The following is a 17,153-nucleotide window of genomic DNA, read 5'->3' as shown; positions in this document are numbered from 1 at the left end:
GGATTCATCTTTAAGATTCCAATGTCTGAAATGTACTGTGTTTTCATTCTTTTTTTCTGAACTCTAAGAAGTATACTATGCATTGAGTGAATTGATTTGCTCCTTCTGTTCATGGTAGAGCTTTCCCACTGTAATTAGCGCAAAGAAAGCCTACTTACAATGCTGTCACTGTATGGAAGTTGTGGAATCCTGAATGCTTGAACCCCTCTTTCCAGAGTAATTAGTCTGACAAAAAAAAAAAAAATTAAAAATTTGCACAACACAAACTAACCCTAGACAAATATGGCAGGGCAATGGTTTGTGAGACTTTTCTTTTGTTGTGGTTTTTTTCATTGTTACTAGCTGATGGAATTGTTTTCGTTTAATAAATGATTATTACTTTGCTACAACTAACCCTTTTCTGTAGAGTAAATAGAATGTAATAAGTTCTGTTTTGTAATGAAATTAGCCTGTTTGTAATTGTTGCTTTAGTTGCTTTTGCTTTCAAGACACTTTTATATTCTTTTTAACAAAGTCCTGTTTATGTCTTGATGCACCACTTTGGCACTTGTGACTTTTGTATTCTATGTGAACGAACATCCTTCCTTTTTAAAGCAGAGGTGGATTGGACTGTTTGAAAAGCCATTCTCTCTTTTTTTCATTGTAAAGCTGAACATACAGGAAATGAAGCAGAGATGAAACTTTCCTTCACAAATCTCTAGGGCCAGACTTAATAAAATTCCTTATTCCTAGAATGCGCATTTTAGGGCAGTGTATACTCGCACATATATAGCAAACAAATTGAAAAAAAAGGTATGAAAATGTTTAAAAGGCAAATATATTTCTGGAATTAGAACAAAATCTATCATTCAAGTATTTAATTTTTTTTTTTACTCAACTTTAAACTGCAAGGGCAGATATATTAGGGGGAATGGAAAATCTTATCACCTATTTCTGAGGGAAATAACTGTATCGGGCCTGGCCTTGGATTTAATTCTGTAAGATGTATCATCACTCGTGGAAAACAAAAATGTAGAGTTGAATCTTTGTTATTTTTACTTCAACTGTTGCTGAAACTCTGCAATGAACAAATAAAGCATATTTATTTATTCTGTGTTTCATGAAGTTGTACTTTTTCCCCCTTTCACTAGAGAAGGATGCCGCATAGAGAATGTTCTGAAGAATGTCAAATGCAGAAAGTATGCATTCAACATGATACAGCTGATGGCTTTCCCAAAGTACTACAGACCTCCAGAGGGGACATATGGAAAAGCTGACACCTAAGTTTAACAAAAGTGAAATCACGAGCATATATCATGCTAATTAGTGAATATAACAACTGCTATTTATGACGTATGAATTGGGAATGTATAACCAGTGGAGGTGTTATTTTTATAAGGTTTTATCATTTTATATTGAAATTAATCTGGTTAGTCATTATGAAATAAATACCATGGAAAAGCAATGGACTGGGTATTCTGAAAATCAAATATATTCAACTTATCTTTGTGAAATTGAAGCTTAGTATGACTCATAAGCCAGCTGAAATTAGTTTCTGGGGTCATTTGATTGAAGATTAAAAAGGGAAATGGCATTTGCTGTAGGAACAGAGATTAGTAATCTGGAAGGTGGCATTCTGACTCCAAACCAAACCCTGAGATTTGATTTAAGGGGTCTCTTACTACTGGAAAAGGTGTTTTCTGTAACCAGCAGAGTACTGAGGTGATGCTCTCTAATGATTAAACGCTTCACAGAAATATTTATGCAAGATGCTAATGTTAATATCTGGGCTAAATATAATTTGGGTAATTACAATTAGCTTCTTTACATAACTTCATAATATGTTTTTAGTAATTGCAGACTGTGATTTCAGTAATTCTACTCTGATTCCCTGCGGTTCATTTGGATGTATCACTTCTGGTTTTCTGCACCCCAGCCAAATATCAGTTACTTCACTTTCACATGAATCGCACTGAAATCAGGGAGATTATTCCAGAAGTAAGGTGACCTGAATTTGACCTCCTATTTAGTGTAAACCCTTAAAAGTAAATTTTCTTTAGTGGTAGGGAAAATAAGTTGTATATACAGGAGTTAATGTATCTTTGGACTATGAAAACATATGTTATTACAAAGCCTGAAATAAATGTTATGAGTAAACTGGTGTACTAGGACTAGTTAGTCACTGCAGCTGATTTATACCAAATCTGTAATGCTGCAGGTAGACACTCTAGGATGAAGAGCTATCAGCTTTAAAAATAAATGTTAATGCTCTGCCAGCTTGTGTTAGTCGTGAAATTTGTCTTGCAAAGAACATTTGTGTTTTCTAATTGGGTCTATTTACTACCTTCTTCTGCCTCCCAGAGAGAAATACAATTTAAAATTCCCAAGTATTCACTGGTTACTGACCTTTATGTAATGCCTTCTTTCCATATCCAGAGCAGAAGTATGACAAATGTATCCTAATGAAACTACCCTGGGAATTTGAGCATCTGTAGGAAATTGTAATTGCCATGGATAAAGAAGTAAATGTTTGCTTACTCCTATGGAAGTCAAAGAAATCTCTATACACCATGACTTTTAATTTGTTCTTTTTAATCCATTAATACCCATTACTGGGTATAAATCTGTAACTATAACAGAATTTAAGAGCCTGATTCTGCAAATTTTATTTGGGTGATCCATGGAACTGATCTATAATTTAGCTAAAATTAAATGTATCTTGTATATTTGCAAGATCAGGCTTTGGAGTTTGTAGGAAAACATCAGAAAGAGATCCTCATTCTAATATTCACTGACTTCAGTGGAGCCAGAAATTCACCTATACAATATATTAACTAATTGGAACTACTTTTTCCAAGAAAAGTAGATAATGTATGTAGTGTTTTGGTGCATTAGTTTTTTATTTCTATTATATAATGTGCTGTCATTAATTGCTTCCTTTTTCTTGGAATGTATTACTTCAGTATATGTCAGAAGAGTTGACAATGCATCACAGATAAGCTCAGACTGATGAGAACATAATGCCTTGATTTCTTCTTGTCATGTACCAGTAGAAGTGGACAGTACACATTGGGTGGCTGGATATGTGCATAAATTAGTGTTTGTCTATGAATATAATGTAGCTGGTCTGTGTGAAACTTTTTTGTGGATTTATGGAGCATAATCCTTCCTAGAAAAGTAATGTTTTCTTCTGTCAGGCTGCTGCACTAGCCTTCACTACATACATGTTTATTATTAGCTTAAAAAAGCCCAACATATGCAGTTTAGAGATAGTGATAAATTCCTCGTGGATCACTGATATATCCCCAGGTATGTAGTAGAGAATGCCAACCATTGCACAGTAATTCTGAAACAATCTGTAAAAATCTCATTGGAGATGGTGTTCTCTGCTGGGTGCTGTAGATACCTAGACTTCTTTATCTGAGTCCCATTGGCATTCTGTCAAGTTAAAAATATGAAATTATCTAGATTTTCTTGTCAGGAAAAAAGTTTTTCAAGATTTTGCCTCAGGATTTTATTCCTGCCCAGGCTCTAAATTGCTGTTGTCACTACCATGTTATTTTTGTGAAGTGGTTTTTCACGTTGAAGCCATGGAAGAAAAAATGGCACTGGATTACTGTCCTTTTTGTTTTAACAGCCATTCTTGTGAAATTAAATAATCTCTTATTTGCTAAAGATTATTAAGACAAAACCACAATCACATCAGTCGGCTGCAGTGAAACTTCATTGTGCTCGGGCCATTACAGAAGAGTTGGCTGAATTCTGCGCTAAATAGTACTGAAATTTTTCTCACTAATATTTGGATTAGAATATGTAGGTCAGGAGAGCTTTATAAAACCTTCTGAGTGCTCCAAGTCTCCTGGAAAAGCCTCATTGCTTCAGTAGCAAAAAAGGCCCAAATGTTGTTTTTTCAGTGCCTGCTGGTGGTCCCTGTGGGCAAAGGCTGTGCCATCAGCTGACCATGGATTCAAAATTCGTGGGTTTTCTGGTATGCCTTTTATAAAGAAACAAAGAGGGGTTTGCTGCAGGTTGATGGTTGTGTTACATGGAGTACATTTACTCTGTGTGGCAGCTTCTTCCAGCCCTGTGAGTTGTTTGAATGTCTAACAGAGGCGTTAAATCATCCCTAGGGTCTTGCACATTATCTTGTAGCTCACTGTGGCTTTCAGATTAGTAAAACTACACAACTTAATTTTTATAAGCAAACTACATTGTTTGTTTTGCAGAGGAATAAGGTAAGCATAGTGATTTTGATGGTGGCTTTGCAAAAACTGTTCCATAACTGCTCTCTTAAAACTTTTGTAAGGTATAAAATAATCTGCTTTTAGAGGAGGGCAGTTCTCAAGGGCCAGAAGATGAAAATTCAAAAATACATCTGGCATCTAAAGCCAAATCTTGTCTTACAGATGATATTATTTGTAGAAATCAAATCAGGATCTGTCTTGAGGAATCCTGAAATAAGGGCTTCTAGCTTTCAATATTTCTATAATGCATCACACACTTAGATGGGGGTTTTGTCCCACAGAGTAATGACTAAATAGAGAGCTAGTCTGAAATACCTAAAAATATAAGGAAAGGAATGTTATTTTTTTTCCCAGAAATTATTGTTATATTGTTATAGTACATGTCTGTGACTAATATTATATTATCTATTGTTTATAATACATGTTTATGACTGACATTAAACAGTCAGGTCTTTTTTTTCTGAAGTCTTTTGAGGAATTTAAAATACATTCTGATTAATGTTTATATTTTGGCTTTTATGGAGCAATTAGGAACCAAAAATTTTTAATTATGTTATCTGATTTTTGTCTATGTGAAGCTATGTATTTTGATGGAATCCTAGCAATGTGTGTGTTATAAAGAAAAAATAATTTAGGAGGACAACTGAAACAAAATATTAACTGAGAAGTAGTGTTAATGAAGCCCTTTGCAATCTTAATTTTTTGGTGTCTGAACTTTTCTATTACATAAGTGAAATGAGGAAATCAACAAACAATTTTATGTCTAAATCAATCTCTCCTGATGAAAATTCACTTAGTTGCAGTGGAATAACTTGAAATGGTATTCTAAATCTTCACTAGTAATTTTGGTATAATGAAGTGCAACACTTCATTCTGAAACCTGCTCTATAATATGCCTATTGAAAGTTTCAGGAAAAACTTATTTTTATTTCTAGATTAAACACAAGTTCCAAGAAATCCTTTGGTCCATTTAAAAAAAAAAAGCAGAAAATGCACTGAACATCAGCTAGTGTAATAAAGAAAGGAATTGCATTGAATTCAACTATGCAGCAAAATTACTTGTGTGAATTAATTTATGTAATCACTTAAGAGTCTTATACATACATTGTGTCAGTTGGTTATGTTGTAAACTTGAAACCATTGATATCTATATTTATGTTCTTTTTTATTATAAAGAAGTGTACTGTATAGGCAGTGCCATGAGAAATGAATTTTCATCTTGCTTTTCACTTCTTTGCAGCTTAAAAGCATATATTTACAATGGAAATGCTTTAAAGTAATTTGCTGTTCTTGAAGACACAAACTTACCTTGTATGTTACATGTTTACAAAAAAAAATCATACAAATGCTTTTTTAGAGAGAAAAAAAATCAGAGACTTCAGTCCTTAAAACATGGTTTTTTCCCTTAGCCATGCAACACCTCGACTGTTGTGTTGCCAAGTATTTGGCTTACACTCTGCAGGACTCAAACATTTATTTTCTCTTTCTTTCATAGCATCTGCTGAATAAGTAATATAACTGCCATGACTATCAGCATGACACTCATGATCCAAGGTTAAAACATTTGCTCAAATATGAGCAAATATTTCAGGATAAATAAACTACAAGAAACTTGTAGACTACCAGCGTCTCCATGTTCTAAAGAGCTGAAACACAAGGCACAGGATTTGTGTGCTGACTGGGAAAAAGAGTTACAGTAGGAGTCTGACTATGATAAAAGAGTGCCCTGGACATGCCAGGTTCAGAGTAGTGAGATTTGAACCACACTGCTCTTACTTAAAGTTCTAACTGTTGGCAGTGGTATTTGATTACTCTTTCCATGCATGCAAAATGCTTTAAAAGTTTTCAGCACTTCTGTTTATGAATGGTCTGACTTTAAAACTTCTAAAAAAACCAAATTACTTTGGTACCTGTTTTCTTTTTGTGTAGCTGTTCCTTTCTTAAATTCTGGAGCACATAGGGGTGTGTATAAGTAACATTAACAGGACTTCAGTCCGCAGCATGTGTTTGCCCAGAGAAACAAAGCACAACTATAGGAATTCAATGCTTTTTATGTTTCAGGGTTTATAATTTTTGTTTCATTGCTGTTTGTAAGCCATATCCATTGTACACTATGTGTATATTTTTATTTAAATAAATTTAATGTTTATTTTTTATGTTTCTGACATTTTTGTTTGTTATTAATTTTTCATTGTCATTGTGGTGGTGTTGCCCAGAGGGAGGATTGTCCATGCTGATGAGAGTGTGTTCCCTCCTAAAGGAGTTGGTGGGAGCCCACTCAAAGGTCTCATGACCACAAGGAGCAAGGATTTAAGAAAAGTTCTGATACAACAGTTAGAAAGCCTGCAATGAGCAAAAATTAATAGTTCCTATTCTTCTTAGTTTTACCATAACTTTCATCTCAGAACCAGGTGGGTCATGCATTTTCTAGTGCAGAGCAAACAAAACATTCACATGCCCATAAGGAAATCCCTTTCACATAACTCTTGATCTGTAATTCAGGCAGGATCAACACTTTTCGTAATGAAGATTTTAAAAAGGTGATGTCAAGCTTTGTCTGGCATTACATCTTCACCATCTCAGTGAATTACCTCCTTGGGAAATAATTGCTTCTGTGCCGTTTTCTTGAGCTTCTGTTGGTATCTAGATTTATTATATGATCTCTCACCACAATGAAAGGTAAGTTTCCCATGGTGGGCTGAAATGTAATAAACAGAGCTTATTTTTGCGTATATGATAGAAGGTGGCTCATCTGTACTATCAGTACTATGAATAGAAGGTGGTTGCATAATTTTGTATCTCTGTTTATATGTTAGCATTTTTAGTTTTACTAAAATATATTTAGTGAGATTTTAATTGTCATAAAACAGGCAAGGTATAATATTATATACATTATAATATATAATACTTATATAATACTTGCAAGGTTCTTGATAACCTTTAGAAAACACTAGGAATTAGTGCTTCTTTGGAAATAAGTTAAAAAGCTGTTAGCATTCAGCTAACAGGAGCCTAGGAATTCTGTCTCTTACTAATAAAAGTGAAAGTCTTTTAAAATTACTTTGTCTCACTTGGCATGTTTATGGATTTTATTTTCCTTCTAAACTGGGAGCCACTTTCTTCTCACAACAATGTAAGAGAGAAAAAGAAAAAGAACCTACAGCTGAAGTGAGATGATAGAATAATATGATAGTAAAAATATATTTTCACTGATTCCCTTTCTAATGTTACTTCAGGGTATGCTTGAGTATATGACATAATATTTCTGAACCACAGTCTGTAGAGTTCTACACTGGGATGACCATTGCTGCCAGTAAGAGAATGTGTTCACAAATGCTGCTTCTGCTAGGCAAGAGCTTTCCTGTGAGTTTAGTGATGAATCTTGTACAAACACAGCCTTTAATAGGTATGTGACAGATGCTCTTTACGCAATTAAGGACAAGAAGGTTTTAGATGCAAACTAGACTGTGTGCTGCTTGCTATGCCCAACTAAACAGACCTGTGTTTGCATTTCTGTGTAGGCTGTCTGTGCCCAGTCCTAACCCAGTACACAAATGAGAAGTACACTTGCTCTGCTGCAGGGAAAATTCTTGACATTATTAGAGTAGATGTAAGCTGCTTCTAAATAAGCTGGGATAAGAAGTTGAATTGAAAGAGTTCTTCCATGTGTTTGTTTACATGTATATACGTACATATTATATTTACATTTTATTTTTTTTTATATGTTGTAGGATAGCAAAGGGCAGTGACACATGATCAGTTGAAAAATTGAACTTGTGAAATTTCTAGCAAATACAATTTTGCTATTAGAAGTGTGGCACCAAAGATAGGCTCACATGAACAAAGCTGTGGCTTGTAGCATGCCTGGTGGTATGTGACTCTAATGGTAAGTTGCTTCTGGGGAAAAAAACAGAGAGAGAAATGGGAAAGGGAAGGTGTTTCCCAGACTGGAGTCTGCCATTCCTGTCAGGAGTTTGAAGATCTCAAGCCCTGGCTGGCTGTTTCCTCTAATAACTCTGTTGTCACTAACTGAAGTGGGGCTTGGTCAGGGCAATTCTTTCTGCTGCCAGGTTATGAGCTCGGTATTCATGTGCTCTCATGAAAACAAAAGGCTTCAGTCAGGGGACACAAAGAGGAGGAAGGAAGGGGCTAATTCTGTCCCAGTAGAAATCACTTTCCTAAGTGTCTGCTCTAGTAGTACCAGACCACAGGTGCAAAGCTGTGAGAATAACAGCAGAAGAACAAGGAAAGAATACTGCTATCCTTCCCCAGCAAAGTCTACATGTTATATCCATTTTTCATGGAACAATAATTTTGATTGCTGCAATTTACAGGACTGCTGACTTGAACAAAATTAGAACAACTGTCATAGATAAGCAGAGCAGAATTCACCCCTTGGGTGATACCATTCCTCAGTAGTTTTGTTTTAGAGGCATTAAAGTTTAAGGTCTGGTCCTAAAGTCATTATTCACAAGCAGAGAATCAGAAATGGGGCACTTCAGGTGAGAAACTCCAAGGACCAGGTTCTGTGAGAGGTTTCAGAATCATTAACATTCCTCAACTTTGGTTCAGAACTGCAAAAAACATTTTGTTTTGTACAAGGCCCCACACAGGAAAAACATATTCATAGTCATGGCAAGGAATTTGATGGTAGTTTCCTGTAAATTATTATAATAAGTAGCTGATGCTAATGAACTTGCATACAGAAGGAAATATATGCCATCAACACAGTCTCTTTAGAAGGACGCTTTTAGTGGAGTAAAATATTCAAAAGCATCTGAATGGGATCCGGTTTTGTTAGTAAGATGTAGTACCCAACTTTCTTGGGCACTTATCAGCATTTAAAACACATCACATAAATAGGAGCTTAAGTCTGGTTTCCTACTTAAATCTAGGTAGATTCTCAATACTCTCTATTTGAATTTAACTTCTCTCTGGTATGAAATATTACAGTCTGGCTTTTCCTGTTTTTCAAACAAGACCAGAGTACCACGAAATAGTGACAAGGTTGTCAAACAATGTATATAAATGGAGTAATCTGACTTGATTCTGCTTGCAGATGGAAACTCAAAGTCTTAATGACAAAGATGAGACTGATGTTACTATGGTTAACATCTGGACTGGTTTCCAGCAGCCAAATTCAGCTGCCTGCTCTGTAATATGGCAGCTCTCAGCCAGACTCAACTGGAACTCAGTAATACCAAAAGAACCTCTCAATAAATCCCAGCCTTCTTACTACTCAGCAACATGCATTATGTTCTAGTGTTGGGGATTAATGGGCAAGCCCAACTGTCCCCCATCACCCCATCTCTGCATCATGGCAGGTGGGTTCTCTTTTCAGAGAGCAGCTGTGTTGTGGTGGTTATGTGAGTGAACTCAGGGTTCAGCTCATGGAATATATGTGAAGCCCCCAGCAGATAAACATAATAAAAAATAAGAACACAGGTAATAAAATCAAGGACCAAAGAGATCTATGAACTAGGTAAGGAAGGTTATATCTAAGCTCTGCATTTTAGACTGCATTCAACTTTTGTCTTCACTTGACATGTTCTTGGAGTTGGAAGATTTTGCTGCTTTATGACTGTGGTAGCAGCTACAATGGACATACACTGCAGGAGTATCAACATAAAAATAACCTTGAACAAATAACAGGATTGTTGCAAGGGCTGTTGCTGATTGGCCAAACAGGTATTGTGCACAAACATTCTCGTACAGGCAAAATCATTTTGAGGGAAAAATGGTTGTACCGCTTTGTACATTCTGCCAACAGCAAGGGATGAGGATAGTGCTCAGCTGAGAATGTAAGGAGTGTAAGAATGCATCAAGGCAGTCCCTTTTATGATTGATAAAAATTGTAGTCATATCCAAAGATTACAAAGCATTTTAGAAGTTGATGGCAAGTCCTAATGTAAATAGAAATTAAATGCTTCTAAGTACTTTAAATTAAGTTTAAATAGGTTAATTATTTACACTGTTCAACAGGAATATTTGATACAAATCAAGGTAATTTCCAGCGTGAATTAAAAACAACTCACAAACTCACAAAATAACATTAGTTACTATAAATCAATACTTTTAATGGCTACCTTTACCTCCTCATGATACACTACCTCCATTCTTTGTTGAAAGAGAGGATTATTTTTTAAAAAATTAAAAATCAAGGTTTTTACTTTTTTAATATCAGTATGGGAAATAGAAGTGATAATTTCATGAGTGGGAAGTAGTAGCTGTTAGCAGGTTTTTAGTGTGTGAATCCAGTTAGTGTGCTTAGGTATAAAATGCTGAGTAAGAGTTTAAAAAAGAAAAACATGGAGCACCCAGTTTATATTCACATATTCATGGGCATAGTTAATGGACATCAGCAGGGGAGATGTGATCCCACACTTTTTAAAAATCAAGAGGAAAGCAGTGCACACCATGCAATTCCCTTTTGCACTAAACTTATTAAGTCAAATCAGTTTTTCCAAGCACATAGTCTAGAGTTCTGGCACTTAATTCCTTTTGATCTTCTGCCTGCTAAATTCTGCTTCCCACTGTGCTACCATGCCGTTTATTTTTAACGGATAATTTGTTTGGACACCATTAAAATGAAAATACTGCAACATCTAGCACTATTAAGGCACTGAAATTCCTCTGAAGTTATTACACATATAGCCATTTGCACAAGGGAAAATTGTAGAGTTAAGAAAATGCCGCTGTTACATTCAAGAGCATGAAGCACACAAAATACAGGATCTTGACTTTTGCAAAGCCAGCATTACAGAATACTCCCACTAATTTCTGTGTTTGAGGTGCAGCTCCCATAGCTGTTAGGTGTCTGGAGAAGAAGACTGCTATGATGTGATAGGTTTTAAATGGGAGATTTTCGGGCTGAGTCAATTGATTTTTCTTTTCATTACAATATGACGTTAATTCAAAACTTTTCCATGATTAGTGTTCGGAAAAGCATATTTCCTAATTTTGGATTCTTTTTTCAGCTGAGCACTACTTAGTATAAGGTGTTTTCTGTACCAGTAATGCACATCTTTGGCATGAGGGTTTTCATTCTCCTTACACCCTTCTGTGAGGAGCATCTTAAAATGTTTTAAATATTTCAGTATCAATTACACTGTGATTATACTACTTTTATTTTTTTTCATAGAAAACTAGTAGTTCACTGGCTTTTAGTGATGGGCCTACAAACAGATCCTACCCCCAGGTGTGCTCCACTTGCAGCAGCCAGATCCACATTGGTTTGAGTACCAAGAGTTTAAATAGCCCTAAATGCTGATGGATTCTTGACAAGGGCTGATAGGCCCCTTAGCCACCATGTCATGGAGCCTCAGTAACAAAGAAAACAAGATCTTGGGTCACACACAGACTAACTCATTGCTCTCTTCAGGGAGGTGGGTCTGGGAGAAGGGTGGTGGCACCTTAGCTGGGAATGGAACTGTGTGCATCCAATGACCTTCAGGTATTTTCGTGGTTTGTGATTGCACCCTCATGGATCATAAATACTGTCATAATCCCATGGCCTACTAAATATCCTGACCTTTTGTCTTGCTCTAACACCTCTTATCTCCTTTGCAAGTAATGATCTAATTAGTAATTCATGATTTAATTAATAACCTACTTAAGTAGATATGAGTTCATGTCCTCAGAAAGGATATTACAAAAGATAACCAGACACATGAGAAGTTCCTTCTATGGATTTAATACTCTGGTGAGTCTTGATCTGAATCATCCCTAGGTCAATAAGTCCCTGCCACTATCAGCAGTATAGATCTCTGACACTGCAGGAATCTTTTAGTACCTAGTTTTCCTCTGCCAGTATTTTTTTTTACAATCTAGCTTCCTGCTTTCATTGCTTGTCTGGTAACTTGGGAAGACGGATGAAAAACTGGGTCGGGAGAACTGTTGTACAAGCTTTGCCCTTTGAGCCCTGCAGAATTGCTCAACAGAGAACTCTTAAAAATTAAGGCAAAAGTGCAGGCTCAGCAAACAGTATGTACAAGTCATGCTATCAAGTTATACCTCAAGAACAGGAATCAGATCCACCAGGAGAAAATCCTGTGGGACAGCTTTTCCTTGGATATGCCAATTACAAATAGGGAGCACTTCAGTAAAACATAGGGGTCTGGCTCAGTTCAGATTTCATTATGCAGTAGGGAAAATATGGCAGATTAGCCTTTTTGGATCTAGGTTAAGTAGAACATCTACTTATCCAAGCCTTGGAAAATGTAGGTCTTAAAGTGAGTTTTCACTAAACTTGTTAAGAGGACAAAGTTATGATGTGAATTCCAGTGAGACAACCAAAGCCTGGAATCTGTAACAAAATCATTCCTATCACAAGGCAAAGGGATCAGCTAGTACTCACCTAATCTTCTGCAGGATAATGCAGTTCAGGTATAATTGCCACTTACCTTCTTCAAAATGCGCATTTGTTTCATCTATCAGGTATAGAACACATTTTGTTCTGACTTTCATTGCGTTTCTTTAACTTGGGCTTGTGTCTTCCATCCAAGGCAGGATGAACATAGATAAACTTGGTATTTGTGGGTGCACACTTATTTTAATATTTAATAGAAAATTATGTGGTCCTCCAATAAAATTTTGAAGTGTCATCTGCTATAAGAATAAAGTGTACACCCACAAATATGAAGTTAATCTATGCTTATGTGTCTTGCTTTGAAAAGACAGGTGTCTGCTAAGGAAGGCAGGAGCCTCCCTTGAAATGGGAGAATGTAAACCCCCTCCCTTCAAATTATTATAATTCTGAAATTAAGGGGTTCTCAGGCAGAAATATGGGAGTAGAAATAATAGTTATTTATTAGGGAAAAAATAAAAATAAAATAAAAATGAAGTAATACAAAACAACACCGACAGAGTCAGAATACAATCTGACACCCTGTGGGTAAGGATGTTGGTAGCAGTCCCATTAAATGGTGGCTGCAGCCCTACTGGAGTGACAGATGTGGTTCTGTTGAAGCAGTCATCCTGTAGAAGGGTGGAGTCTTCCTTTGAAGATCCAGTGGTGGTGTAGATGGGCCTGGTCTTCCTCTGGGAATCCAGTGGAAAACAAAGATGCTGCTCTGGGAAACCAGTAGAAAAGGCTGACTGGTGTTCCAAGTCTCCAGGTAGGAATGCTTGGCTCCTCACCCTGGGTGGAGCATCTCACAATGGGGTGATGTAATTTTATCAGTCATGCAGTAACACTCAATGGCTCATTAACAAAATATATTTCCCAGAGGGAGGATTGGTTGTGGAAGAGATAAAGCAAACTGCCCCACCTGCTTTTAACAGATGGCCCAATTAACAGAAGATAACTGCCCCACCTCCAACAGATGGCAATAGAATACACACCCCAGCCACATCTTGCATTTCCAACCCAAGACATTATGAAACTGAAACAGGACAATAAATTTGACAGCAGGAAAACAAACAAACAAAAGAAATCATCTAGAAATAACATTCTGACAATGTTATTCATAACACGATCAAAACCAGGATTTGGATGGAGCCTTCATGTATATTTAAAATCAGTTAATCAAGCAAATACCTGATTATTTGGAACAAAAGGTATGTCACTCTTGAGTATTCTATTTTAGTCCTAAATTTCCTTTTGGAAGGTTTGGTTTGATATTTTGATGGGGAATAACTAATACAGTTTTACTGGTAAAGTCCTTATTTTCAGGTTATGCTAAGGCCATAAGTCAGTGGAGAATCTATATGTAATGTACTTCTTATTTGGAAAAAAATACTACTCATTCCATCTGAAATAAGATATTACACAAGTGAAAATAGTTATAAAAATTAGCCAAATCGGTCAGGAAAACTAAGTGTCCTGCTTGTTGGCATTTTGATCAGCATGCTTCAAACTTAAAAACTAGAATAGCAAGCTCAGCCCTCTTGCATTGCACTAAAAACTTTATTCCACTTCAACAGTTTCTTCGAGCATTTTCTCCTAGTGTACTGCTCAGTTCATGACTGGGTTTGAAAGGAAATGTGTCATAATATCTCCTATTTCTCTAATGCGTTTTTGACTTCAGCAGTAAAAATGCTACTGATCACAGTTTTCTGAGTTGCTAACTGCATTGAGATTTTGCAAATGATGCAAGATGTAATACATTGCCATCCCAGTTTCGAAACTGCAATCTAAATTTAATGCTGCTTTATTTCTTTTGACCTGCTGGAGGAATTGTGATGAATTCCACACATCAAAATGTTTTCCAAAAGAAAATGAAATCTTTGCATTTCTCTCATTGATAAATTTATCAATTTCAGGTATCATTAAGACTATCACATTTTAAAATGGCATGGGTTTTATAAGACAAATCTTTATTATAATTCCATATTTTATTAGTAGATTTGCAGGAGCCCTGGGGACATCCAGTAAGAAGCTCTGAGGCCATGATGGGCATGAGGCTGTCTCCTCAAGGAGCAGGTGTTGTGATGGTGGCTTTCCTCCTGAGGAAGCTGCCATTTTTCAGTGAGGTGAGGCAAATCCTCCACAACCAAAGGCTCCATCTTGACAGGATGAGCTGAATGAGAAGGGGAGATCCATTTAAAAAAGAAAACGAAAAAGAGGGTGAAAGGAAAGGGGAAAAACAATAAAAAAAAAAAAAAAAAAAAAAAAAAAAAAAAAAAAAAAAAAAAAAAAAAAAAAAAAAGAGCTGATAACTGATAACTCATTCACTGTTTCTTTTCCCTGTACAGACTTTTATAACAGGTTATTTATATCTGAACTTACTATAACAAAGAGAACAAGACAAACAATGGTCCAAATAGATGGATATGGAAAAAAATAGTTGTGCGCTTCTATGGCATGTCAGATCCTATTGCTTTATTCAATAGAGTTTCCTAGGACTTGAGGCCAGAAGAAATAATGAACTCCTCCATGCTTCATGTTATAAGATGTACTTCTACTTTAAAACAAATTTCTTTAATTAGACTGAAGGACTTTGCTCTTTAGAAATACATAATTAATTGCTTATAAAACCCAGAGATTTCCTTAAGTCCCTTGGTTGTGGTATGACATGAACCAGATAAAGTATGACCATACATGACTGATACCCACCTGTGCATACAGACTCCTTAGTGGGATGTGTAGGAATCACCTGCAAGCTTTCTCATGTGCTCTTCTTCACCAGGAGTGGTTATTTTATCCAATGTTTCCTAGTGAATCCAAAGCCATTCAGCATGGGAAATAGATGAAGCTTGGCCACATTTAGATAAAGGAAGGAGCACTTTTGCAGCTTAGCTCATGTCAGGTTCATGTGAGGTAGTCCTTAGTTTCAGGACAGGCAATTCAAAAACAGCAAATTGAAATATATAATTAAGGATTTTATGTTAAAGTGGAGACTTGGTTTATGTCATTTCTGTTTTCTATATTTAGTCTAATTGTTGTTTACATTCCCAGGAGAAAAATGGCCACAGCCAGAAACATCACAAATCCAATTCTTTAAGGAATGTGTGACCTGTCCTCTAAAGATACTAGTCTTTATGTAAGTTAGAAAGGGACTAAATAAGGAGTTCTGAAAAGCAGTTTAAATTAGACACTTATAGCCAGAGTTAGGATTTCTGAATCCTAGCCACAGCAGCTGCCAGCTGTCAGTGCTATTCAGCTAAGGAAAGGAAAAGGAAGCTGTTGTTTAAAAAGCGCAGAGAAGCCTAAGATGTGTTAGAAAAAGCTTTTTCAAGAATGCTCAAGGTATGGAAATGCAAGATAAAAGCTGTTTTACGGAAGTGAACATGCGGTTGTCTCAATATGTCTGTACTATGTTGCCAGTCTGCAAAAATTCAGCACTAAAAAATCTTTTTTAATAATCAAGAAGCTCATCTTGAATTTAGCCAGCAACAACATTTACTCTGCAGTGACATTAAAAGTAAGTAATTTATGACTGTAGCCCTTAATCTATTTGCAGACAAGACAGTGATATTGAAAGTTGGCTATTGGTCCAGCTGCTTATCTACTTTAATTTTTTACTTGGTGAAAGGAAGTTTTGAAATGAAAGGTAAATAAAATACTTTTCAGCTACATGTAGGGACTTAGTGGCTTTCTCTCTCTGAGCTAATTCAATAGCAAAGCCTGTGCTGAGCCATAAGGTCAAGCTTTTTAACTTGGAAAGGTTAGAAATCATTGTTATTGAAAGCATGGCTGACAGCACAGCAGGTATGGCCATCAGTGGAATACCTGCCAGCTCCATGACCTGAACAGCAGTGGGAGGGAGATGCAAGACTGCCATTTCAAGGGAAAGAACCAACAGCCACATTGCTTTAAGCATCTGGATTGTGAGATTAAGCTGACAAATAAAGCATCAGCTTGAATACCATATCCTGAATTCCCCTCTGCAGTGACATGGTTCTCTGAGCTCAGAGGAAATGTAAGGAGTTGCTGAAACTTGCACAGAAGTCACAGAAAAATCACAGCAGTGCTGACAAGAAATTTGGTGGCAGTTTTCACATCTGCATGGCTATAAAAAGCAGTGGCATTCAAATATACAGCAATACATTGGTTGCCCCAAATACCCCTTGGTCTCCTCCCTGCCAAAATGGCTTCCCTTTGTCTTGAAGGAAGAAAGATAAATGAGGCAATTCTCTCTTCAGAAGTTGCTGCCTGCTAGTGGAATAGTGAATAGTCAGCACTTCCAAAAAAGCTCTTTTAATGGCACTGCTTCCTAGTCACTGGAACAGAACTGGCTACTTAAACAGACAGGTTTAACAATCATTCCAAACAAAATCAGTTCTCCTTGGGAATATTAAACATCTTGGGACTGAATGTAGAAGGGTTGGTTTTTGTAGAGGTAGGTTGGGGTTTTTTGTTTCTCTATCAGCCCTTCAAGACACATTTCAGGTGTAACCACTAATGAAAGCAGCCCTGAGTGTAAATCCTTTGACAGGGGGTTTACACGGAACAACAGATCTCTTTGGGTCTAGGGCCAGAGGAAGCAG

The 17,153-nt window shown here is 36.4% G+C and overlaps 1 protein-coding gene across 5 annotated transcripts in view; it reads left to right on the top strand.

Annotated features, from left to right (window-relative positions):
- INPP4B (inositol polyphosphate-4-phosphatase type II B) overlaps positions 1-17,153 on the top strand; it is a 157,268-nt gene that overhangs the window by 114,659 nt on the left and 25,456 nt on the right. For 3 of the 5 annotated variants that reach the window (XM_041461778.1, XM_041461777.1, XM_041461782.1), the window contains one exon: positions 1,131-6,382. The exons of the other annotated variants lie outside the window; for them this stretch is intronic. In XM_041461778.1, the coding sequence (XP_041317712.1) occupies positions 1,131-1,263 (133 nt within the window). In that variant the 3' untranslated portion in view covers positions 1,264-6,382. Of the gene's footprint in view, positions 1-1,130; positions 6,383-17,153 lie in introns of those variants that run through there. 5 annotated transcript variants of the gene reach the window in all.

Source organism: Pyrgilauda ruficollis, unplaced genomic scaffold (genome assembly GCF_017590135.1).
Source record: "Pyrgilauda ruficollis isolate IOZ18807 unplaced genomic scaffold, ASM1759013v1 scaffold154, whole genome shotgun sequence".
NCBI classification, from domain to species: domain Eukaryota; kingdom Metazoa; phylum Chordata; class Aves; order Passeriformes; family Passeridae; genus Pyrgilauda; species Pyrgilauda ruficollis.
The sequence above is the reverse complement of the archived record's forward strand: the minus strand, read 5'-3'. Positions and strand labels throughout refer to the sequence as shown.